The sequence below is a fragment of the Tachypleus tridentatus genome, chromosome 2, assembly GCF_004210375.1.
Source record: "Tachypleus tridentatus isolate NWPU-2018 chromosome 2, ASM421037v1, whole genome shotgun sequence".
Taxonomy (NCBI): Eukaryota; Metazoa; Arthropoda; class Merostomata; order Xiphosura; family Limulidae; genus Tachypleus; species Tachypleus tridentatus.
The window spans coordinates 52,736,486-52,763,479 of NC_134826.1; the positions used below are offsets into that span (position 1 = coordinate 52,736,486).

Sequence of the window (26,994 nt, forward strand, 5' to 3'; positions counted from 1 at the left end):
CTAAACTGAAGCTGTGAGTGGTCAGCCCCTGTATATAAAGTACCATGGAAAGTTCTAAAAAATTCTAAAAAGTTCGTGACAATTATCGTAAGTTCTACAACATTCTGGAAAGTTCTTGAATTCTTGTAAGTTTGAGAAAATTCTCTATCAGCTACTCAACATTGAATCTACCTGGAATGTTCTGGAAAATGGGTAAATTTGAAAATTTCATTATCCAGGTTACAAAAGCAATGTTTGCAGAGAAAAATAGGTCTTTTCCATTTACTTTCGACATAAGAAATTAGGATATAACACTTTCTGCCCAGGAACAAGAAAAAGTAAATATTTTGTTACATAATGTTATTCAAACCTGGTGGTGCTTTGAGTATATTACATACAAACATTAATATTTTTATTTGTTTAATTACATACAAAAGCGACGTATAACGTCGCTAGACTCTCTGTTCAACCAACTCCACGTATAACGTTGCTAGGCTCTCTACTGAACCAATGCTCCGTATCACATTGCTAGGCTCTCGGGTCAACCAATGCCACGAGTCAAGTTGCTAAGCTTTAGGATCAACTAACGCTACGTATCACACTGCTTGGCTCCCGGGCCAACCAATGCCACTTATCACATTGCTAGACTTTCAGTTCAACCAACGCCACGTATAACGTTGCTTGGTTCTCGGTTAAACCAACGCCACATATCACGTTGCTAGGCTTTCGGTTCAACCAACGCCATGTATTTTTCCGCTAGGATCTCGGATCCACCAAAAGTCACGTACAACGTTGTTAGGTTCTCGATTCAACCAAACGCCACGTATCATTTCACTGTTTTCATGATACATTAACTCTCAAGAAATATTAAATTACTTCATTAGATTGCGTATTATCTGCCAGTTAACTCTTTCCATAATGAAACGACTTCTCTTCTGTTACACAACCAAAACAAATTTAAAAACACAAAGAGAAAAAAAAACGTGTATTCTTGCAAGAAATTAGATCTTTTGCCAGTTTTATCTTGCATCTCTTCTGGGTTCTTTATTTAGTATTCTCTGGTTAGAACTGCTAACTTGAAACGTTTCCAGGTAACTTGTTTCCTAACCTTTGTGCTTTAAGCTTTTTTAGTATTTGTTATATAGTTGTGGAAAGCTTCGCTCTTAAGAAGGAAAAAATCGCTCTTTTGAACACAAATAGAAAGCTAATGTCCTTTAGTCAAAACAGATAGATTCATGTGATTTAGATTGCTTTATCACAACATCTGTGCGAACAGTTGAGAAACATAGATAAACAAATAAACAATAAAATATAAAACAAAGATCTCTTTAAGTATAACCAAACAATAAACAAAGGACATTAACAAAGTTATCTGTAATTAGGATATAATCAAATAAGAGATGATAAAATTTGGTGAAACAACCGAAACGCTTTTGTAAAATGCTTTAATAGAAACGATCAGAAATACGGTACGTGTAAAAAACAAATCTTTTAAATCAACAACATTTTTCAAGACAATCGTGTCATTAAAGAAGGTTGTCCTGGATACATTCTTTAAAAATTAGTCCAAGGTCGTTTTTATAATAAACGCCAAGAACAAACTAGAAGATGAAATAAAATATAATTATTTTGGTAAGATATATTACATTTATAACAAAGTTACTTCAGCAGAGACGTTTCGTAAATTTATAGTCAAACATAATAAACAAACAGCATTAAATTGGTTTATTCACTTATGGAGTTTTGGAAAAGTGTTTGTATAGCTTCGAACGAGTCACGGGTTTCGATTCGTGCGATGACGTAATTCGAAATATATGTACATTGTTTTATTTAAAAAAAAATTGATTTCGAAAAGAGTGAAAAGTGGACCTTCCACAGAAACTTTCATTGGAATTTGTTGTCCTAGTCTATAAATAATTGAAGTTACTTACCACTTTCGTTTTCTTTCTGTGTGTATATATAGCGTTGTCCAGTTAACAAGATGTATTAGAGATATGAATACTTTTGTAACTTATACAAAAGAACGTTCTTAGTAAACATGTAGATTATTGCGTGGTCAATTGCGCATGCTCAGTCGGAATAAAATTCATGTACCTTTTATCGCATTTTATGTGGATCGAATGTTTTAATTTGTCATATATATATACACACACACATACATACATAACCACCAGATACCAGCTAATTTTATTTCTATCTATTCATACCTGTAAACATACTCACCTTTCTATATGTGTTATTCCTTCGTTTCAATATTTACATACATAACAACTTAATTTTTGTTCGTGTGTTTTGTTTGGAATTTTGCGAAAAGCTACACGAGAGCTATTTGCGTTAGCTATCTCTATTTTAGCTGTGTAAGACAAGAGGGAAGGCAGCTGGACATCACCACCCACCAACACCTCTTGGGCTACTCTTTTACCAACGAATAATGGTATTCACAGTCATATTATAACACCTTCACGGCTGAAAGGGCGAGCATGTTTGGTGTGAGGGGGATTCAAACCCGCGACCCTCAAATTATAACACCCCCACGTCTGAAAGGGCGAGCATGTTTGGTATGAGGGAAATTCGAATCCACAACCCTCAAATTACGAGTTCAACGCCTTGACCATCTGGCCATGTCGGACCTACGTAACCTTTCAAGTGTCTTGACCTTGTGTTATGGAAGACATTTACCTGACGAAAAAACAAATTATAGCAAAGGAACTTATAAATTCAGGTTTCAATGGATGTTTCACATTAAGATTCGTTAGAGGTATGTTACAGAAAGTTCTAATTTTTCCTTTCTTTAAATTGCTTTGATTTAATTTGACTGTAACTATTAAAGGTACAGAAAAAACAAATACTACATTTTAATAAAACGTGTCACACTGTAATTTAAGTAACCTTTTGTTCTGGGATCGGTACAGCAGTTAAGTCCCCAGTGCTACGTATGCGGAATTACAACGCTAGAAACCGGGTTTCGATACTCGTGGTGAATACAGCAGAGATAACCCATTGTGCAGCTTTGTGCTTATCTACAAAGAAATAAACCTCAATGATATTTCGGTTAAATCTTTATTGTCTGATGTGTATGTGTGTGTGTACTAATTTCTTTGTTTTATTCGGAACAACTGTTTTTCATTTATAATTTTATCGATTTTTATTTATAGTATAAATATCTAGTATCATATATCATAAACAATTTGTTCTCTTTAGTATTTCGCTCTTTATTTGTTGAACTATTTGTTACTTAGTATTGTGTGAAAAATAACTCATATTTTTAATTGAATCAATACGTGTATTAATTATTGCTGAAAGGGTTGAATTAAACAATACACAGCAGGCATATTTAAATATCTCTGAAAGGCTTGAATTAAACAATACACAGCAGGCATACTTAAATATCTCTGAAAGGCTTGAATTAAACAATACACAGCAGGTATATTTAAATATATCTGAAAGGCTTGAATTAAACAATACACAGCAGGCATATTTAAATATCTCTGAAAGGTTTGAATTAAACAATACACAGCAGGCATATTTAAATATCTCTGAAAGGTTTGAATTAAACAATACACAGCAGGTATATTTAAATATCTCTGAAAGGCTTGAATTAAACAATACACAGCAGGTATATTTAAATATCTCTGAAAGGCTTGAATTAAACAATACACAGCAGGCATATTTAAATATCTCTGAAAGGTTTGAATTAAACAATACACAGCAGGCATATTTAAATATCTCTGAAAGGTTTGAATTAAACAATACACAGCAGGTATATTTAAATATCTCTGAAAGGTTTGAATTAAACAATACACAGCAAGTATATTTAAATATCTCTGCTGATAGACAAGTGGATTCTTACTTTAATCTTTACACTGACCAGAGGTTATTATTATCATTATATGCTAAGAATTGCGACCGTTATCTAGAAAATAACATATATGAATAACAATTTGTCGTCACATAAAGAGGTTTTATACCGTATTAGCTGGAAGTGTGATTGGATAACAAGATTGGAGATACTTTGTACTGATCGGATCACACGGGGATGGAGATACTTTACACTGATCGGATCACACGGGGATGGAGATGTTTTACACTGATCGGATCACACGGGGATGGAGATGCTTTACACTGATCAGATCACACGGGGATGGAGATACTTTATACTCATCGGATCACACGGGGATGGAGATACTTTATACTGATCGGATCACACGGGGATGGAGATACTTTACACTGATCGAATCACACGGGGATGGAGATACTTTACACTGATCGAATCACACGGGGATGGAGATACTTTATACTGATCAAATTACACGGGGATGGAGATACTTTATACTGATCGAATCACACGGGGATGGAGATACTTTATACTGATTGAGATAATCTATGATTTTAATTACAATCTTAATTACTTAATTCTATATATAAATATGAAATAATTGTATCTTTAAATTATTAAACCAACTTAAATTCATGAAACATTATTGTTAGATTACGCTACCAATAGAAATTCATCACACATTATCTTGCACCAATAGGAATTCACTACACCCTATTGTCATGTCTTTCTGCCAATGGGAATTCATCAAACGTTAGTGCTAAATTCTGCTACCAATAGGAGTTCTCAAATCTTTGTTGGAAAATAAAATATCACTGTTATATAGAATAACACTGTCAAATCACATTGAAAGTAAGTTTTAACTAATATTGAAATAAATATCAGATTTTAAGTTTTGAGCCCCCCAAAAAACGCCAAGTTTTTTATTAGAATTAGAAACACAGTGGTATCACTGACCAATTAAAACTGTATGTAAATATCAGAAAATACCTAAAGAATGCAAGTCGTTTAATATATTTGCTTTTAAAGATCCTATTTCTATATTTACTGCTGCGATTTGTCGCTACAAATTGTCATTTCTTACTTCATTTATGTGGAGCACATGTCATGTGAAGGTATTCTAACCTAGGACCAAGAGAAAGATTCCAAAGTATCTTATTTGCCAAAACTGCACAAGGACTACAATATGTTCTATAGGTTATATCATGGTGACCTCTCATGAAGTTACAGATAATCTCGTGCAACAAATGCTATACTTCAGTTATTAAAGTCAAGAGTTTGGTATTTTATGTAATGAGACTCCAACCAAATATGCCAAGTCAAAGGGAAAGATTCATTTACCCCTGGGCCAGGTGGTTAAAGCACTCTATTCGTAATCTGAGGGTCGCAGGTTCGAATTTCCGTCAGACCAAACATGCTCGCCCTTTCAGCCGTGGTGACGTGATAATGTGACGGTCAATCCCTACTCTTCGTTGGTAAAAGAGTAGCCCAAGAGTTGGCGGTGGGTGGTGATGACTAGCTCTCTTCCCTCTGGTCATACCCTGCTAAATTAGGGACGGCTAGTGCAGATAGCCCTCGTGTAGCTTTGCGCGAAATTCAGAAACATACAATCATTTATCCCCATCGGCGCCATTCTTTCTTGGCACCCTGAAGAACACAAATTAACAAAGTTTCAGGAAAAATTAATAATAAGTTCTGAAACAGGACACCTTGTGAATATTTAGTGCTAATTTACTAAACGTATTGAGAAGTGTTAAAAGCAGAATACGTTATTTCACTGATACAGTGAAGGTAATTTCGTTACCATACTGAAAAACTCCCTTATAATAAAGGCAGTGGTCATTGTCAGCGTGAAAGTTGGGTTTAACAACAAAGGTCAAAGTTAAAGGCAGTTACTTCAATATCGAGAACATGCCATTCGTGATAATGAAAACAAAAATATACTCACGTGTTAGAGAACACTCGTAAACATTACAAATTACCGGAAATGAATTTTTATTAACCACTGTTGGGCTTAACATATTGAACTACCAGCTGGAGTATTCGTTTCCTGTGCGGAAGTTATATCAATTAATGATTAATAAAAAGTTATCTTAGGTCATGAAAAGCTGATTCCTTTATATGTAATGGTAAAAAAAAGCACAAAAACGTCTATAAAAACTACAAAACATAAAATTTGAAACTTCAGCTTTGCCTGTGTCTCTGCATGGACCGAACACAACTTCATGACACATTTGACAAAGATCCATCTGTAGTGCTAAATAAAAGCTAAAACATTCTCCCCCAACTGCAATATTTAAAATTTGTACATACCTTTTAATGAACATAATGTACCTTCATATCACATTTGATAAATATCAACCCACAGGAGGTGAGATAGTGGTAAAAAAACGTACATAAGAACCACAAAAAAGCGAAAACAAAAATGTCTATGTATCTCCTCAACGACATAATGAACCATTATACCAATTTTAGTAAAGATACATCTAAACCCCGAAAAGTAGTTACATGGAAATATAACAGACAGTGGTGTTACATTTATATAAGTTACTTCATAAAAGAACGCGTATTCATCTAAACGAATTACGTTTCATACCGTACTAAGCAATTACACATAACTTATTAATAAAGGAATGGGGTTATTACAATGGATTGGTCTTCGGGAAGAGCAGTGGAACTGTAAAAGGGGGAAGTGATGATTAATTTGTGTTGAGATGAACAGTAAAGATCTCCGAACAATTGTTATTGTGTTGTTTTTGAATTTCGCGCAAAGCTACACGAGGGCTATCTGCGCTAGCCGTTCCTAATTTAGCAGTGTAAGACTAGAGGGAAGGCAGCTAGTCATCACCAACCACCGCCAATGCTTGGGCTACTACTTTACCAACAAATAGTGGGATTGACCGTCACATTATAACGCCCCCACGGCTGAAAGGGCGAGCATGTATGGTATGACAGGGATTCAAACCTGCGACCCTCGGATTACGAGTCGAACGCCTTAACCCACCTGGCCATGCCGGGCCTTCTCAGAACAAGACTTTGGTATAACAACCACACTTCAACCAGTATGTCAGGTACAAGATGATAACTTAGAAATTATTTGTTTTAAATCAGAATTTAACACAGCGAAACTATAAACGACTTCCAACTTTATATATATATATATATGCCCTTCATTTATATGTATCAACTGACGCTTTGCTCTACACAAAATTATCTTCCCGAGCATAAGTGATAAAAAATTAACATTTCGAGGTCTTCACTAATTCACAGACTTTCAAATCACACAATAAGCATTCAGAATATCATGAAGACATATTAATGTCGTAAGAAGTAATCTGCCAGAGGGCACCACTTATGCGCTCGTTACAACTGAGGCCTTAAAAGAAAACTATTAAATTTCCACCTATAACCAAATTGGAAATGATGCAATAACGATGAAAACACTACCAGTCCAAAAAAGTAGCCACTATTGTCCAATGACTTATGTGGTTTTTTTGTGGCAGGCCATCCTTCCTATGATTAAAAATATATCATTTTAGAAAGTTCACGGATCAATCATCATGAATGCCTTGCGCATTGACTCATGAATAATTTTTACCTTGTGTATTTTGTAATGAAGTCCAGACTGCTTATATCTTTTGACGTTTTGTTAATTTCAGCACAAAACCTCACTCTAGGTTTGCAGACAACTTTCATCCATTTTGTACTGGAGCATGCTCATTTTTGCACAAACATAATTAATTTTATGTTCCTTTTGTATAATTTATAAAAAGTAATCAGTTGTTATTGTATGAAATTCATCTATTTTTATTTTCAAGTTATAAAAAGACTTTATAAAATAAATATAGAAAATGTACGCATCGTACCAATACAATAACTCAGAATGTTCTGAAACACAGCTGAACATTTCAGATGTGAGGTCGGTGAGAAGGATTCTTAAACGGGGAGACTAAGCAGAAAATGAAATTCCTTAATTGAAATACTAGTTTTGTAACATAAAAATAAGCATAACTCGGCCACCATGAAGAACATGTAGTTTAAATAAGGAAGATCGAGTATAACATATAATAGCAGTCACTGAGATGGTAAATAATATAAATATTTTATACACGACCAGGTCCAGCAAAACCATAGCAACATATGGAATTAATGACATGCGTAAACAAATTCATATGGTAAGATGTGGATCAGAAACCACAAAAACTCAATTTCATTGTAGTTTACAGTACTGGAACTCAACGCAGGAGACAAATTTAGTTTATAAAAATGTATTTTCAATACGGCTGGTATGGGTATTAGAACTTTAATTAAAATAAGGAACAACGTGTCGACGTTCTTAGGTCATCTTCAAGTTAACAAAAAGATGATCAAAGAAGACCACACCAGCCGTATTGAGAATACATTTTTACTTCAGGTGGGTTTCTCGTCATAACGAATTAGTTTATAAAAAATCATATATGAAGCTTAAATAGTAATTAGAGCGACCCCCACCAAAAAAAACACACTAAAAATAAGTGTGATTCACTATTCGTCACTAAGTTATACTGGTTTTAAGAATTCCAACTCTCACCAGTAACTCTGGACAAGAGCAAATCGTAAAACAAAAAAAATGTTTTGTTTTATAATTTAAAAATATATATAATTTTCAAACACTGCATAAATATAGCTTCAGTGAAGAGATCATAACTCAAAAATATCATATATATATGTGTGTGTGAACTAACCCTTGTTGAGTAAGATGTATTATCATATAATTGCAGTCGAAATGGTAATTTCTAGAGTAACGGACGCACCCATTACAGTGAATATTGTATAGAGTTTCAATGTACTGTGAAGTACGCAAACCTAAGCCAGAAAAAAAACACAACTAAATCAATACGCGATAAAGCTTAAATCACGTGGCCTGCTGTAAATTGGTTACGTCCAATGAAGTTCAACTGTGGAAGTGGGGACGTAGCTTTAACCATCCTACATTCTCTCGATCATAAGAGCCATAATTTGAAAAGTTATAAAGCTACAGTACTAATGAGCACTGGCTAGAATTACATCATCAAGGCGAGATGCCCTCATCTTTTGGTTACTGTATCACATTTTATTGAATAACAGACAAACCTTGTCACTGATCTCACTTGATCTCTACACTTCATCTGTTTAGTTTTACACTTTTCCCATTAGGTTGATCGATAAAGAAGGATCGTCATATCTCGGTATGCTATCCGAATGTAACATTGTTTAGAATGTGTCACACAGCTGCCCCAGTTGCGTCCCACAATGCAGTGCCACGTGCGGCTGTAGAGGGAATCGAAATCCTGCTTGATGCTTTCGGCTGTACGTTTATCTGTGGTGTAGACTTTGATAGCTTGAGCGGCACTTGCCAAAGCCTTGCGCTGCATGTCACCAGGCATGTCTGCTGCCCGGATCTTCAACTCGTTCATTATGTCTTCCTCCTCTGTAAATGGTGTTACTGTGATGGTTGAAAAGCGCCCTCTACTCTGGCGACTTGTTTTAGTATCTTGAGGTTTCGCGCGAAGTGGTTCACTCAGATGATTGGAACTACTTCTGGAAAACAGAATAAGTTAGGGGCACAGAATAGAACATCAAGACAGTGTTTCAAAATCTGTAAAAGAGTAAAAAAATTCAATCCACACAAGTAATTGTTAATTCACTGCTTTTGAATGTTTATGAAGTTATTATAAACATTAATTTATAAGGTATAAAACATTATATTTAACAGAGTAGTTATTGTTTTAGTACAAAGCTATAATAATGGCTATTTCAACAATGTCCACCGTGAGAAACTGAAACCCGGGTTGTAGCACTGTAACCCGTAAACTTGTAGATGAACCACCAGGGAATGGCAAAGACGCACTTTATCAGTTGCGATACATTTTAATAAATAGTGTCATTAAAGTTGAATATCTTTTAACACGTATTCACATAATCTTATGATCCATAGCCAGAATACATGCACATACTTAGTTCACCTACAGATCCTGAAAACATTGGTCTGTTTTCAGTTCAGATTTTTTTATTGTAACAAAGAACAAATACATAATACATTTATTGTAACACTGAACTAATACATAATATATTTATTGTAACACGGAAAAAATAAACCTGAAGATGACCTGAGAAGGTCGAAACGTCGTTCTGTACTTTATTTTAATTAAAGTTTTAATATCCATACCAACCGTCTTGAGAATACATCTAAACGTCGCTGTGACGGTCACTAGTTGGATGAATTATTAATAATAATTGGGAACACTTAGAACAATATTTCGTAAGAAGATTTATCGATAAGAAAAGTATAGACGTGTTCATTCACGTAGAAAAGATACATGTCGGTCAACCATTATGCTTGTTTGTCTGTTTGTGAATTTGGCGCAAAGCTACAGGAAGACTATCTGCGCTAGCCGTCCCTAACTTAGCAATTTAAGACAAGAGGGAAGACAGCTAGTCATCGCCAACCACCGCCAACTCTTGGGCTACTCTATTACCAACAAATAGTGGTATTGACCATCACATTATAACGCCTCCAAGGCTGAAAGGGAGATCATGTTTGGTAGGACAGGGATTCAAACCCGTGACCCTCGGATTACGAGTCGAGGGCCTTAACCACCTGGCCATGCCGGGCCAAGTATTATGCCTCATATATTCATTCAAATGTTGTAAGATATTCTAGTATAAAACCATAAACCCATGTAAACTGCGACACAGATAGAATCTCACCGGTTTCCGATGTAATGTCTAGGCACGAACTCATAAATATCACCCCGCGGTTCTGTCTGGCGGAGTTTTCCATCTTCTTAAGCCTCTCTAGTCTGACCATTTTCTCAGAAATATTCTCCGAATCATCTGACGAACCTGACAAAAATATGAACAGAAACAAATTTTTAAATTAATTAGTTATTCCTAACAGTATGTGATTAATACTTATTTTAAAGTTGACTTATTGTTTAGAATTAACCACAAAGCTACACAACGGGCTATTTGTGCTCTGCCCACCACGGGTAACGAAACCCGGTTTTTAGCAGAATGAGTGAACAGACATGCCGCTGTGCCACTTGAGGGGCTTTACTGAAAATATACTTATCACTGGACTGTAATACAGTAATGATGTAGTAATGAATTAGTGGTACCGTTCAGCAATATTGCAATACTGCTTTAGCACCACAATGTTTATAATGTTACAGCACAGTGTATGTTTGTTTGTTTGTTTTTGAGTTTCGCAAAGTTACATGAGGGCTATCTGCGCTAGCCGTCCCTAATTTAGCAGTGTAAGACTAGAGGGAAAGCAGCTAGTCATCACCATCCATCGCCAACTCTTGAGCTACTTTTTTACCAACGAATAGTGGGATTGACCGTCACATTATAACGCCCTCACTGCTGAAAGGCGGAGCATGTTTGATGTGACGGAGATTCGAACCCGTGATCCTCTGATTACGAGTTGAGTGCATTAACAACTTACCTTATCATGCCGGGCATAAATACAGTGCAACAGTGGTTTAAAGTTCCTTAAGTTTCCAAAGATATACGCACAAACTTATATAATGCGCGCGCGTGTGTATTATGTACAAACATGTCACCCAACAGTTTCTTAAAAAGAGAATTAAACACAACACAGTTCAATGAAAACTACGAATTTCTCAAAACAGTTAAATATAACTGGTGTATAGGTGGCGCAAATGTAGTTCAATATTATAAGTTAAATGGATCTCATGAGACCAGTACTGGGCTAATTATTTTTTAATGAAATGTCTTTAATACTGAACAATTATCGAAGACCATTAGACAGTTATCTATGGTTTATCCTTCTCTAACAGTAGGAACAACTGATATGCGATGAAAACATTGATTCTTTATCCTGTATACTTAGCAATAACGATCGAACAACACTTACAGTAGATAAAAAGAGTAAACAGGTGAAAACTCATTGATTAGAAGCAACTTACTTGTTAATCTTACATAATTAATCTTGGGCCTCTCAGATTGCGAATATGCGTTCTTTCTTAGCAACATATTAAAAACAACATCACATTAAGCCAGGACATGTTCAACTATGCTTGACTTAATACGGAAGTTAAACTTAGCACATATTCTCTCGCATTAACAGGTTTCTCTCAGTGAATCCAGGCCGGGCATGGCCCGGTGGTTAATGCAATGGACTCCTAATCCGAGGGTCGCGGGGTTCGAATCCTCGTCACACCAAAAATGCTCGCCCTTTCAGCCGTGGGGGCGTTATAATGTTACGGTCAATCTCACTATTCGTTGGTAAAAGAGTAGCCCAAAAGTTGGCGGTGGTGATGATGACCAGCTGCCTTCCCTCTTGTCTTACGCTACTAAATCAGGGATGGCTAGCGCAGATAACCCTCGTGTAGCTTTGCGCGAAATTCAAAACACATCAAACCCCAGTGAACCCAGTACAGTTATGCTAACAACGGAAACAAGTTAATTAATATTATAAATTCGTCGGTTTTATGGCGGGAATATGTTCCTTAAAAGAAAAAAAAAACAAAAAAACGAAACGACAATTACAATTATAACATGTACCATAGCTACGTGTGTAGATACACTCATATAATAACAATTTACAACTTATTTTTAATAATTAAAGAATGTTTATTGAGTGATATAAACTGGTACAGGAAAATGTGTCACCTACAATAGTTGAGTGGTATAAACTGGTACAGGAAAATGTGTCACCTACAATAGTTGAGTGGTATAAACTGGTACAGGAAAATGTGTCACCTACGATAGTTGAGTGGTATAACTGGTACAGGTAAATGTGTCACCTACGATAGTTGAGTGGTATAAACTGGTACAGGAAAATGTGTCACCTACAATAGTTGAGTGATATAAACTGGTACAGGTAAATGTGTCACCTACGAACTGGTACAGGTAAATGTGTCACCTACGATAGTTGAGTGGTATAAACTGGTACAGGAAAATGTGTCACCTACAATAGTTGAGTGATATAAACTGGTACAGGTAAATGTGTCACCTACAATAGTTGAGTGGTATAAACTGGTACAGGTAAATGTGTCACCTACAATAGTTGAGTGGTATAAACTGGTACAGGTAAATGTGTCACCTACAATAGTTGAGTGGTATAAACTGGTACAGGTAAATGTGTCACCTACAATAGTTGAGTGGTATAAACTGGTACAGGAAAATGTGTACAATAGTTGAGTGATATAAACTGGTACAGGTAAATGTGTCACCTACAATAGTTGAGTGGTATAAACTGGTACAGGTAAATGTGTCACCTACGATAGTTGAGTGGTATAAACTGGTACAGGTAAATGTGTCACCTACAATAGTTGAGTGGTATAAACTGGTACAGGTAAATGTGTCACCTACGATAGTTGAGTGGTATAAACTGGTACAGGTAAATGTGTCACCTACAATAGTTGAGTGGTATAAACTGGTACAGGTAAATGTGTCACGTACAATAGTTGAGTGGTATAAACTGGTACAGGTAAATGTGTCACCTACAATAGTTGAGTGGTATAAACTGGTACAGGTAAATGTGTCACCTACAATAGTTGAGTGGTATAAACTGGTACAGGAAAATGTGTCACCTACAATAGTTGAGTGGTATAAACTGGTACAGGTAAATGTGTCACCTACAATAGTTGAGTGGTATAAACTGGTACAGGTAAATGTGTCACCTACGATAGTTGAGTGGTATAAACTGGTACAGGTAAATGCATACAGATAAAAGAACTCAATTTAACGGTACAATATAACCAGCTTTTCCGTTAATGGTTGTTTACTTTTGTTTGTTCTTTGTCCTGCGAATGTTTTGTTTTCTTAATTTATTGTTTGTTCTGTAGCTGTTAAAATATGTTATTTGTTCTATTAATGTTTTTGTTTGTTTTATTAAAGTTTGTTTACAAAACAAATAGTAGTTCTCAACCAGAAGGAACAAACTAAACGTTTCTTTACTCACTTTTCTGAACAGAATCCATAATTCCCTTCTTTGCCTTCTTGTAATATGAATAAACACATGCCACACTGTATATCTGTTAAAAACACACACAAATAACTAGTTTTCATGAAAGATAACTAACGTAGAATATTGAATTATATAGATGAGTGTGAGGAAAGGAAATATACAGAGAACTGAAAAAAAAACGTGTTTTGCGAAACTGTATTCTTTAAAATATTCTCATGATTGAAAGTAATGACAAATTACACCAGGTGGCGTAACACTATTTCTTTGATCTTTTGAAAAGCAATGAGTTTTCTTGTCATCACTTGTAAACGTGGACAAAACAACTTATATTATTTAGCATTCTCAACCGCAATTAAAAGCTTGACACAAAATTTAGAAACATATTTATATATTTTATTAAGTTCACTACAAAGGAGACAAGGGCAACTTTTCCTCAACTTTAAATTTGGGTGTGTTTTTTATAAAAGATACAGAGAAACTAAGTATATATTGACAACGACAAAGAAGGAACAATGATCAAAACAAAACATTTGAATGGGTGTATAATTATTTTCTTAAGAACAGAACAGACAAATAATATACAACACAATATTAGATATCAGGTAAAGACAGTATAAAACCTATAGCTAAACATGATACAAAGACAGAACAAAACCTACTATTGACCAACAATACCAAACTGTTGCTGGACAAGACCTAAAGATAATAAACACATAAATGTGTATTAATAAACGTCAATATGTGTGTGTGTGTTCCTTATACATTTTCATATTTCTTCAGCAATCAGCACCAAATTTGTCACATATTACAGGATGACATGAGGAAGGTCATGGGGTAGATGCTCCACCCCCATCCAATTTGATACTGATAAAATTCTTGAAAACAGCATGTCTTTCTTTTAAGTATTGGTACCTTTGTGTATTTTATTCAGCTTTTAATGTTTATTACGTAAAAAAAAAGAAGTACGATTCTCTATCATTTGTTACAAGTTTTAATTTCGCTGTCAAATGGGTCGATTACGCCAGTTAGTATATTATAGAACTTTATTTTCTACTTTGTATATTTATACATTAATTATAGCTAAACAGTATTCCAGAAAATATATAAATCTTAATTTCATAATAAATAAATAATGTCTTAAAGATGTTTTAAGTGTTAGTTCCTTTTCAATGGGAAGTGTTGTTGCTTGTTTTGATTGCAAATTCGTTTAATATTTGGAGTGATGCTGGACAGCTGGATTATCGTATTAGACGAAACATTCAGTATGCTCTTGTATTCTGTTTTTGTTGCAATGAAGCACAAAAATTCAGTTTCACTCAAGCAACTTGTAGTGAAGGAAAGAAGTTCATAAACTTCACGTTTCGTTACATGTGGTTAATAGTGAATTAGACTATTCCCAAAATTAACAAACGAACAAAGAGCTTTTAAAAGCTGTACTTCACGCGAACTACAATACACAAAATTTTCTCGCGGTACCATTGGATATATCACATGCAATCCCAGTGTTTCGTGGAACATATGTTAGGAAACATTAATGTACTTTCACTTGTAACGTTTCGGTACAGGTACTGTGCAAAAGGTCTAAAGTACATGTTCTATGTAGCATGGTTCTGGCTTATAGTAACTATGCAACAAGGCCTAATGGATATGAATGATGTAGTAAGGCCTAACGGACAGTAAATATGCTACACGACCTAACGTACAGGAACTATATAGCAATTTCTAAAGTACAGGAAGTATGTAACGAGGCCTAACATACAGGAACTATATAACTAGTTCTAAAGTACAGGAAATATGTAACGAGATATCAGTGTAGTGTACAAGCAATTTAAACATGTGTAGAACTCACCCTCAGTCCTGTGAGAAAGCCCACGACGATCGCTACCATAATGTCGTTGGTAGCGCAACTGGACTGTATCATAAAAAAAACAACAAATTATTGCGCTAGAAAAGATGCTAAATAATAAATAATTTTTATATGTAATATATATTTTTAAAATAATTCCTGGCAAACTCCAGATTCTTCTTGTCAAATTAGTAAAAACAGTTATTGAAGTTCTAGATAATGTTACTTAAAAGATATTTATTATCGTTTTTATGTTTGTTTTTTCCCTTTTCTCTAAAGCTAGAAATATTCAAGTCTCTTGAACGAAAGTGGTTTCTCTGACAAATGGTTAGTGATGAGCGTTACATAATCGTTCTAATATCTCGTTTCTTTCGTAACAGGAACATTATCTACATCTTAACCTCAACCCGCGTTTATTTTGGTCCGAAACAAATCTAAAATAAGAATAAAGTGTTTTACAACAGATGGCAGTAGTGTATATATATACGGCTAGTTCGAGATTATAATTGACAAAAAGTTTCCAAAGTAGTGGATGTAAGTTAATAATCATAACTGGATCACAAATAGATACATTATCCCTTAACTTTGTCCACAGATGCTATTTGCATTGCTTTGGATTCCAATCCTAACAGATGGATTCATTCACAGCAGGCGCAGATAGTCTAGTTGCTTTGCACTATAAAACACTAAACCAACCAACGATTCACAGAAAACTATATGCAGGATAAATCACCTGGCCCTCCGATTTCCTTGTTTTGTAAGGAAATTAAATTAACTGCCAAAGGGATTTTTTTTTTTTTTTTTTTTGCTGTCTAAATATTCCTCCGTTATCATGCTATGACTGGAGTAATTATTCGAATATTAACGGGAAATTTGAAATATATTTTATGTAGAGAGATTGTACGTAATAGAATTTAAGTTAGTTTTAATTTATTAAGTAATATGTATAGATTTAAAGAAATATAGGCCTCTTAATCTCTGATTCCAAGCGTATAAAATATGGAATTAGGGCTGTTGATCTTGGATTACAGGTATATTATCTGCAAGATTAAGCCACTTGTATCCAGGATTACAAACACATAAACTATGAAGTGAAAGGTAAATAAGTTATTCGTTTTCATAGGGTAGTACAGACCAAGAAAGTTCGGAAGCAACGGAGTAGGGTGTTAGGAACATAACACAACAACACAAACTGCTTCAGTGACTTTTGTTTCTAACAGTTTTGTTATTTTCATGTACTCACAGTTATATTTATATTTTTGACACAACAAAATAAAGCTGCCTTTATGTTATTATTAGTTTTGCATGGTGTCCAACCTCCAAACATTGTCAGTACACTGTGTTTGAGCTATATAGGTATTTGACGTGTATCCAAGGGAGGCAACCTGGTATTCCGCTTGCCTGTATAATTGATATAGAGTTCGATGACATCACGTAAACTGCAGACTTTAAGCCTCGCCGTACCTGTATAGTGAGTAAGTGAAGAACGGCATGGCCTGCGATGGAATCGGTCTCAGCAACGGCCGAAGGGGCACGCATGTTCCACGGATAGAAACGGTCCCTCATCACGTACTGGAAAGGGAAACAAAATTGGCTATCAAAAATAAAAGAAGCAATTATATTTTAAACTAGTTGTATCCTGCTACCGCTAGGTAATCCTCACCATATATATATATATCTCATATTAATCTCGGATTAAAACTTAATACGCCTGTGATGAATATGTTACCTTCTGATCAGAACAAAGATTATACTTAAAACTAAACGCTAATTTGTAATAAGCATAGTTAATTAAATGTACTTCTCTCGTATTATTACTTATAATGATAATAATGTACTTTGCATTATTTACGTACTCTTGTTGTTAGCGGCGTTATCGACCATAAACCCAATAATATCACAAGAAATGTGACCAGCTAACTCCAAGCTAACAATGAAATACAATTTATTTAATAAAAGTACGATATTTAGAGAACACAAATGACAAAACTGGATTAATTAAACATTCTAACCAATTTTTAAATATCCCTAAATAAGTAATAATGCAGTTTGGAAACAAAATTATTACGATAACTATTATTAATTGTAATCATGTTTCGTCAGGTTAAAAATGATTTGAAACTATAACAGTATTTTTGTAATAATCCCAACAATATCACAAGAGATAGAACCAGCATAGAATAATTATATTCATTCTAAATTCATAAACTACTCTAACATTAAAAAAAAGGTATATCTAGTCGACAAGGAACCATTAGCCCTTACCACACACACTTTAGGACCCGGCGTGACCAGATGGTTAAGGCACTCGACTCGTAATCTGAGGGTTGCGGGTTCAAATCCCCGTCACACCAACATGCTCGACCTTTCAGCCTGGGGTGCGTTATAATGTGACTGTTAATCCCACTATTCGTTGGTAAAAGAGTAGCTCAAGAGTTGGCGGTAGGTGGTGATGACTAGCTGCCTCCCCTCTTACATTGCTAAATTAGGGAAGGCTAGTGCAGATAGCCCTCGAGTAGCTTTGCGCAAAATTCAAAACAAAACAAAACCAAACAAACGCTTTCTTCCTTGTATAACGGGATATAAAATGTTTCAATTTTAGTTCAGTTTATAAATCACAACAATTTGGAATAAATCTCAGAAAGTTACTATCTAGAAATGATAATATATTTAACGTATAAATATCATGTAATGTTACTGTTATTTTATGTGGAAATCAGATGACACAAAACTTTCATTTAGTGGCGTGTATCATACAGATAACTATTAACAAATAGTTTTATTAAGAATGACAAAGATATTAAAATATAGTTCGTGTGGGTGGGGTTGAATGTTTACTCACCATAATGACACGTAGCAACACGAAGCCAGAACTAGCAGCAATGTCTATGGCAGCAAATACAGCAAGTAACAGCACAGTTTTCAGTGATACGCCACCCTGTAGCGGGAAAAGTATTGACTGCTCAAGAATTGAAAAAAACAACAACAAAACACAGTTGATAAATTGTGCTACTACTAGATCAGTAACATCCTGGTAACTGGTGTTATCATGTTTATAAAACACAACAATTTATGTGTTTAGAACATAAAATGAGATTTGCCGAAACGTCACTTTTTATTCCTTCTCCTCGAGGAGCGTTTCATTTGGTCTTTTTTTTTTCTTGATAACATTAGAGGTAACACTAATCTTTTGTGACGATGCGATACGAACTATTCACAGCTACAAAGATCGAAATATAGTCCAAACCGTTAAGGAAAGGTTTTCTTATAGTGATCCTCAAGCCCTTTATCGCTAAGCCAGGCGTGACCTCCTAGTGGGCAGACTCTTACTATGAACATGAATGTTTGTGGATTGTGAGACAGAGAGGGCATACTGTTGGATCAGACAAGGTTTGCTTTGAATTTCGCGCAAAGCTACACGAGGGCGAGCAGACAAGAGCCCCAGGGTTTGCAGCGAGTGTTTTTTGGCTTACTGCCTTCTTTTTAGTCTATCATTTCGAAATTATGGACAACCATGTAGCTTTGCGCGAAAATTTCGAGACAGACAACAACTTACTGCTATCTAGAAAGAAGCAGTTGAGACTTAGCGTAACATCTGTATGCTTAACTCATTAACTATTTCTTAAGAAGGAAAAAAAACCAAGAAATACACAGTTTGCATCTAAGACGTTTTTACTTTTGTTCCCCAAGCCTGTAACAATTTCAAAATGGTTCATAAAAAAGGAATACCCTGAAATCTGCTACGCGGTTTCTTCGCTAAAAACGTTAACAGTGAAAAGTGACTAGCAATTCAATTAACTCAGATTTATCGCCAAAGAGAAAATGGGAAAACGATAATTATTTCACTGGACACAAGGGGCAGCAGCAAATAAAAAAATTGGCGTAATTAGGGGTTAAAAGGCTACTAAATAAATTTATTTTAAAAATATTTTAGAACAATGAGCCCTTTGTTAAATTTCGCGCGAAGGAAGGAAAGGCTATTTGCATTCACCTTCCCAAATTTAGAAGCGAAAAACTGGTTTGGTTTTTAATTTCGCGCAAAGCTACGCGAGAGTTATCTGCACTAGCCATCCCTAATTTAGCAGTGTAGGACAAGAGGGAAGGTGGCTAGTCATCACCACTCATCGCCAACTGTCAGGCTACTCTTTTACCAACTAATTCACATGGGACTGATCGTAACATTATAACGCCTCCATGGCTGAAAGGGCCAACATGTTTGGTGTGATGGGGATTCGAACCCGCGATCCTAGGATTACGAGACGAGCGCCCTGCGAAAGACTGGAAAGAGACAGCTAATCAACGCCAGTCGCTGCCAACCTTTTGGCCTTTAAAACAAACAAACTAAAAGAGGAATTGAACGTAACATTATAATGCTTCTACAGTCGAAAGGACGAGTACGTTCGTGACGGAGATTCCAACTCACTACCTGCAGATTGCGAGTCGAGTGCCCTAACCATTAAGCTCCACGAGACCTTAGACTGATAACAGAATGCTATTCTGCGCTTTGGCAATACATTAAGAAATGACGCGCGTACTTAAAGTGTTACTGTTACATAAACAGTTCATAACTTACATAACAAGAAGTTAGAAAAATTACGGACATCTTCTCCGGTTTCACTTTCTAAACGGAATTTAGAAAGCACATTAAAAAGGACAAAAAATATTTGTAAACGTAATATAACACAAGAAACAGTAAAAGTAGCCTTTAACCCTGTTTTAGGTCTGGCATGGCCAAGCGTGTTAAGGCGTGCGACTCGTCATTTGAGGGTCGTGTGTTCGCATACCCGTCGCGCCAAACATGCTCGCCCTTTCAGCCGTGGGGGCGTTATAATGTTATGGTCAATCCCACTACTCGTTGGTAAAAAGAGTAGCCCAAGAGTTGGCGGTGGGTGGTGATGACTAGCTGCCTTCCCTCCAGTCTTACACTACTAAATTAGGGACGGCTAGCGCAGATAGCCCTCGAGTAGTTTTGTGTGAAATTTAAAAAAACAACAAAAAATTAACCCTGCTTCAGTGTTCCTGGGTCTTTAATGCCCCCAAAATTGTTTCTAAACATTTAAGCCGACAGATGAAAGCACGTATGTATTTGTTGTTCAAAAAAAAACAACATTCAATATTCATTTATTTATTAATAAGGAAATTATTTTCAGTATTAGAGGGTTTTTGTTTGCTTGTTTCCAAAACAATAGTTTATTATTAGTTACATATTTTTATATTAAGAGTTACTATAGAAAATCTGTATAGAAAACGTACGCAGGGTTAAGACAAAATAATATAACAACCCTAGAAAACAATAACAAATCGGTACGCGTAATACCGAATGACATTAAAAGCTAATATTATCTACAATTACTAATTTATTATAGAGAACCAAAATATTAATTTCCTGAATATATAGTGTGTTAAGAGATGTTTTTCACTCACTCGAGTGAACCTATATAGAAATTTCAATAATAGGTAGGAATTATTGCGAATTATTCAGCCAGACAAGCTGTTTAAAAATTTTAAACAAATATTAAATTGAACCATTAATTATGGTTCACAAACGTTTACTTTTAATATCAATTTGTGTCTGAAGTAAAAATAAAAGTTTGGTTTTAACGCGTGTACCATGTTTGACTTGCTTATTGTTTCATATTTATACTCGCGGTTTTAGATGGTAAAAGGTAAGTGAATTTGGGAATTTTTTGCTTAATCAGATAAAACTACCTGTAGACTTTTATCAAAAACTAAAACATTGTTATCGTTTTATTTAACTTTTTATTTTTATAGCTTATTTCACATCTTAGCTTTGGGTAATAAGGAAAACAAGGGTTGTATTTGAGGGTCAGTTAAAATGATACTTACGCCCTCTCTGGCTTGGTTGATTGAGAAGGCCATCCACCACCAACTTAAGATGTACACCAACACGAATACTATGCTCAAGATTAACGTGACCCGAGCTGACGACAATTCCACTGTCAGAAATCGAAACCAAAACATTATTCTCGCAGTGAAATACATGAAAACTATTTCGTCGCGTGATCGTTTTCGTACGTGCGCTAAGTTTCATACTATTATTACACTTTCCAATGACACATATCTGGATTAGGCTCCTAATTAATCCATATGAACCTTCTACTTCAAGAGATTTCTTACACATACCAATCATTAATAAGCCTTTATTTTTTTTAAAAAAAAAAAAAGAGGTTGCAGGGTTTAACCAGGTGGTGGTGGGGGTATAATTAGTACCAAAGGAAGATATTCAATCTGATGGTGTAATCTATTATTATAAGTTGAAGTTTGATGGCTTATTTAGTTATAGATCATTACAGTCTGTCAGTATATCGAATTGTTTTTATTAACGTACTTGATATTTTCAATTTTTAAATATTATTTATACGTCCCCCAGTGGCTCGGCGGAAAGCATGAAAAATTTCAACGCAAAAACTGGGTTTCTACACTTGTTTTTTTTTTTTTTTGGGGGGGGTATGTACAGATGACCCATTGTATAACTTTGTGCTATAAGACAAACACACGTATATAGTAAAGGTTTACTTTTGATCAAACGTTATTAATAATCGAACAAGAATTAAAAGATAGAATATCCAAAACACTCTACATGATTTAAAGAAGTATCGATTTATTTAATTTACAAAACTTATAACAAAAAAGGCCTTTATAATAAGAAGTGCAATAGCGACTTATGATTTACTGGTATACGTATGACTTACTTGTTCCTAGCCAGTAAATATCTGGCATTTTGTAAATTTGTAGTCCCATTTTGGAACAAATAGAAGTGTGCATGCCAGAATAACTGGTTAAGTTCCTAACACTGCCCCTCGGTGGGCTGAGCAGATAGCCCTTTGTGGCTTTGCTATAAGAAAAACATACACACTCCTAACACTGCACTTCCGCTTCACGAATATTTATCAAAACCTGATCTTCCTGTTACGAGTTATTTCAAACAGTGTTTCGTACACTTCCTTATAGGTAAATATAGTCGTATGTAGATGTCGCTCAATGACGGTAAGACGTAGTAGCCGGATGTATAAAGGACCATTCTGTTATGCAAATTGTTATTAAAGAGCCGGATCTTCACAAAATTAATTAAACAAGTATTGGTATGGTTTAATCTAACATAGAGGTCGTGGACGAGATCCATGAAATCTTTACGGTCACACAACTCGTTTTTAGTTCCTTGGTATATTGTTCTTTACACCTAAATAATAGGCCTAAGATTTGTTCGTTCTTAACAAGTAGATAATAGGCCTAAGATTTGTTCATTCTTAACAACTAGATAATAGGCCTAAGTTTGTATGTTTGTTCTTTAAATTTAGATAATAGGCTTAAGAAGCGAGAATCCAGTACTTGTTTTTTAATCATTTGGGCATTTCACTTATTAAACAACGACATGGTTCAGAAAACTACTTGTACCCACTTTCATTTCACAGAAACATGAATACATCAACTAATGTTGGATATCACGTACAGTGTCAGATACTTAACCCGACTATTATTGTTTCTGTTCAATACTGTACAGCTACTTACTGTCTATTTCTAATACTTACATATAATGTATTCAGTAGAGTTTCCAATAGTTATATATGTATTCAGTACAGTTTCTAGTACTTACGTACAATATGTTCAATGTCTGACTTCAAGTTACTAAGAATTTCTAGTTTGGTTATGAAAACTGAAGTTTCTTCACTTGTGTGGTTACTAATCTGGACACTAGATGTCTCCTCCGGAGCATCAGGTTGGATCGCTTCATTACTATCGTCATTTGGTGGGCTCGGAGAGAACAACGTGTCAGGGAGCCACACAGACGCTATAGTATTAAACAGACTGACTTGTCGATCTACGTTGTACAGTCTTCCTACTAGTAGAATCAGAGCCAGGAATGACAAGCCCTGGAAACAAGAATATCCAAAAAACGGTGAATAAAACCCGAATAATTAAATGTTAATAGAATGAAATGGATCAGGTGGTGGACAGACAGAGAAAATCGAGACTAACAACAGTTAGTCATGACCCAGTTGCTAAGAAGAGGAGATAATAAAAAGTCAGCTTTTAATGGCGCCGCATGGCCAGGTGGTCAAGGCACTCGACTCACAATCTGAGGGTTTCGGGTTCGAATCCCCGTCACACCAAATATGCTTACCCTTTCAGCCGTTGGGCGTTATAATGTAATGATCAATCCCACTATTCGTTGGTAAAAGAGTAGCCCAAGAGTTGACGTTGGGTGTGATGACTAGCTGCCTTCCCTCTAGTCTTACACTGCTAAATTAGAGACGGCTAGCGTAGATAGCCCTCGCGTAGCTCTGCGCGAAATTCACAACAAACCAAACTTACTTCTTATGATAAAACATTTCCATTCGAGTTTTAATAGATAGTTGTTTCTTTAAACAGGTTTCAGAGTTTTTATGTAAAACCAATTTATATACCATAAATATCTTCATTTATTAAACTTAGTTAACATAGCAATCTCTAGCTGTTGAAATTAACCTTAAAGTTTACTTAAATACTTTTATAATTAGGAAATTATGCGTTTTGCATTAAATTATATTTATTTTGATTCAAGCTAATAAATATAGTTTCATCAAGAATCAACTGAACATTTTTGTTATTAGAATAATAAACGAAATAAAATATGATAAAATTGAACAGGGAATTAATAAAGATTATATAACGTAGCGTTTTGATAAACTGGAGATAAAATACTGGTACAAATTTCTTGTTTAAACACCTACTGACGTTAAACCAAACTGTTCAACACTAAATAAATAAAACCTGGTTCACGGAAAATGCCGAAACAAGATTTAAACTGTCTTAATTACTTTTAATGTTGGAATTAATACAGCAAATAACTTGTAGTATTACCATAATGAACTTGAAGATTTTGATAATATAGTGTTTCAGTAAACAGGAAACGCGTATAAAACTATTTTTATTAATTATCCATTTTTTGTCATGGCGAGTTCCGAAAGTATTTTTTAACTTACCATAGCATAATGGCAGACGACAATGCTACCTAACTTGAGGTCTTGAAAGCCACTACAGCTCCTCATACCGATAAGTTTACCCATGATCCTCTACGAATAATAAAGTGCCTCAAAACTAGCCAAAACGGTTATTTACCGAATATAAAAATTCTCCCTAAAATAGCAATGGTTCTGAATACGTGGAGAAATTGTTTTATTTCCCAACGACTTGGTACTTCAAGGTACGCACTGCACGTCATGATAGCGCTATATGTGACTGAACTATTCCATGTGGTTGGTAGGAAAAAGACAAACGGTTTCCTGTGATTTCCATCTGTATTCACCGTGTCGCAGCTTACACAGCGCGTTGCGTATGTGACCCGGGATGGCGATGAAACGTTTTCCTACCTTCCCTTCCAGTGACTTCTTCCCTCTTTCCCTTTTGTTTCTTTCGTCCAACCGTTCATAATTAGATTTACCAGTTATACCAGTCCGGCCTTGAAAGAACACCAACAACCAAGATAGGTGGCGTTGGCACACGAGTCTCAAGTCCCGCATCCTTTACACACCGAGCAACGCCTGTGGATGGCGCATAATCATATAAGGAGGAAAATTAATTTATCATAGCGCACCTGTCAGTTTTAAACAGGAGCAAAATATCTTAAAATTAACATAATTTATTAACGTTTAAAGAGGCCTAAAATACGTATCTAGTTCACATGACCATTATCTCAACTCAGATTTTTTTAACTAAACAATTACAGAAAACGAGCTATAAGACCAGCTATATAACTTTTACCAGGATTTGATGATCAGCCGAATGTTTCCTCCCCTTCTCTCCTGAGATAGTGATTAATAATAGAGGGGGTCCTCGACAAGACAGGAAAGATTTACTAAGCTGTCAGATAACAATATATAATATGACGTTTAAATTGTGATTACTTGGTCTGAGATGCAAAATAAAGTAAACTGACTCTCCTGGATGACCTGGAGTACTGACATGGAAGCTAGAAGTGGTTTGACTCTTCTGGATGACCTGGAGTACTGACATGGAAGCTAGAAGTGGTTTGACTCTTCTGGATGATCTGAAGTACTGATATGGAAGCTAGAAGTGGTTTGACTCTTTTGGATGACCTGTAGTATTGTTATGAAAGATAGAAGTAGCTTTATTAAGTAGTAAGTGCTTAATAAAGGCTTAATTAGTGTTAGGTCTAAGACAAGTGGACTTAACAGATTTCAATGTCTGCAATTAGAATTCCTATGTATTATTCTGAAAATCCTGTTTTTAAAGAAGTGCTGTTACAATAAAAATATTCAGTTGTCGTAAGTGTTTTGTGGGTCTTATTTAAAATTTAACATCTTGATTAAATTAAAAGATTTTCTTTATGTTTTATAAAATATTTTTTACGATTTCGATTTCCGGTGAGACAGTAGTAAGTTTACAGACTTATAACGCTAAAATACGGTGTTTGATTCCATACGGCGTACACAAAGACAGTATAATGTCACTTTGTTCTTAAAATGAACTTATGTTTTCGAAAATATTAAGCTAAAGAAATTGATACCTATTGTTTGTGTGTCGCCATCTTTTGATCATTATTATAAGTGCTTTAATTTAATTTTCGTTGAAACAATTCACGTTCTATTTGGTTGTCATATTAACTTTCTTCAAGCATGGTTTATGAATTTTATGTCTATTTTTTCCCACTGATTTCCATTCATACGTTTTCATACAAGTTTCACAGACGTAATAAACTCATCAAGTGAAGATCAGAAGGTAACTACAAACAAATACAATATCTCTAAACATTTAATCAAAGGACGTTTCAGAATATACAAAATAAGTAAAAGTACCACTTTCTCATTTGAATTGGAACATACAAAATACATGAAGATGAAAGTATGCGACTAAAGTAAGAATACTTAAACACATATACAGAAGAAAGAGTTAATAGTTTGTGCAGTATATAAAGTTCTTATTTCTTCAGTGGATAGTTCGTGGTTAAATGAACAACTGGTTGGTATTTTGAAATCATGAATAGAAATACAACAGATTGGTAGATGACCTTTGAATAATGTATGTTATTATGGGCCGCTTATGATGGAATTTTAAGATTCCAAACGGCACTGTGATGTACGTGTTTACCACTTTTGCTGTTTTGCACCCTTTTCTGAGTCCTGATATGTAGCTTTTGCAAAAACAGAGAGAACCCCAGAAATATCCATTTCTAAACGTATGTGTGTTATGAACGTAACCACTACTTATGGTTTGGGCAAGTGGTTCTATGACACTGGTAGTTCTTACTGTGCTCCAAGTAGCCTACTGACGCAAATAGCCACGGCCGAGTCCATATGAGATAATAGAACAGGTAAAATAAGACCAATAGGCGATCCGTGGGGTCTTTTGCTTCAT

At 35.2% G+C, this 26,994-nt stretch overlaps 1 protein-coding gene across 3 annotated transcripts; it reads right to left on the reverse strand.

The window, feature by feature from the left end:
* Positions 1 to 5,375: 5,375 nt before the first annotated feature.
* On the reverse strand, positions 5,376 to 25,031 carry LOC143243821 (uncharacterized). 3 transcript variants are annotated; one of them, XM_076487500.1, is made up of 9 exons: positions 24,603 to 25,031; positions 23,234 to 23,510; positions 21,466 to 21,575; positions 18,461 to 18,556; positions 17,083 to 17,190; positions 15,622 to 15,684; positions 13,767 to 13,839; positions 10,544 to 10,678; positions 5,376 to 9,370 (listed from the first exon to the last, which is right to left on the reverse strand). In XM_076487500.1, the coding sequence occupies exons 1-9, from the start codon at positions 24,684 to 24,686 to the stop codon at positions 9,354 to 9,356; spliced, it is 963 nt and encodes a 320-aa protein (XP_076343615.1). In that variant the 5' UTR covers positions 24,687 to 25,031; the 3' UTR covers positions 5,376 to 9,353. The 3 variants fall into 3 exon arrangements, with proteins under 3 accessions (XP_076343615.1, XP_076343613.1, XP_076343616.1); XM_076487498.1 differs by having other exon boundaries at positions 5,376 to 9,373; positions 24,603 to 25,029; XM_076487501.1 differs by lacking the exon at positions 18,461 to 18,556 and having other exon boundaries at positions 5,376 to 9,373.
* Between the last annotated feature and the right edge of the window lie 1,963 nt (positions 25,032 to 26,994).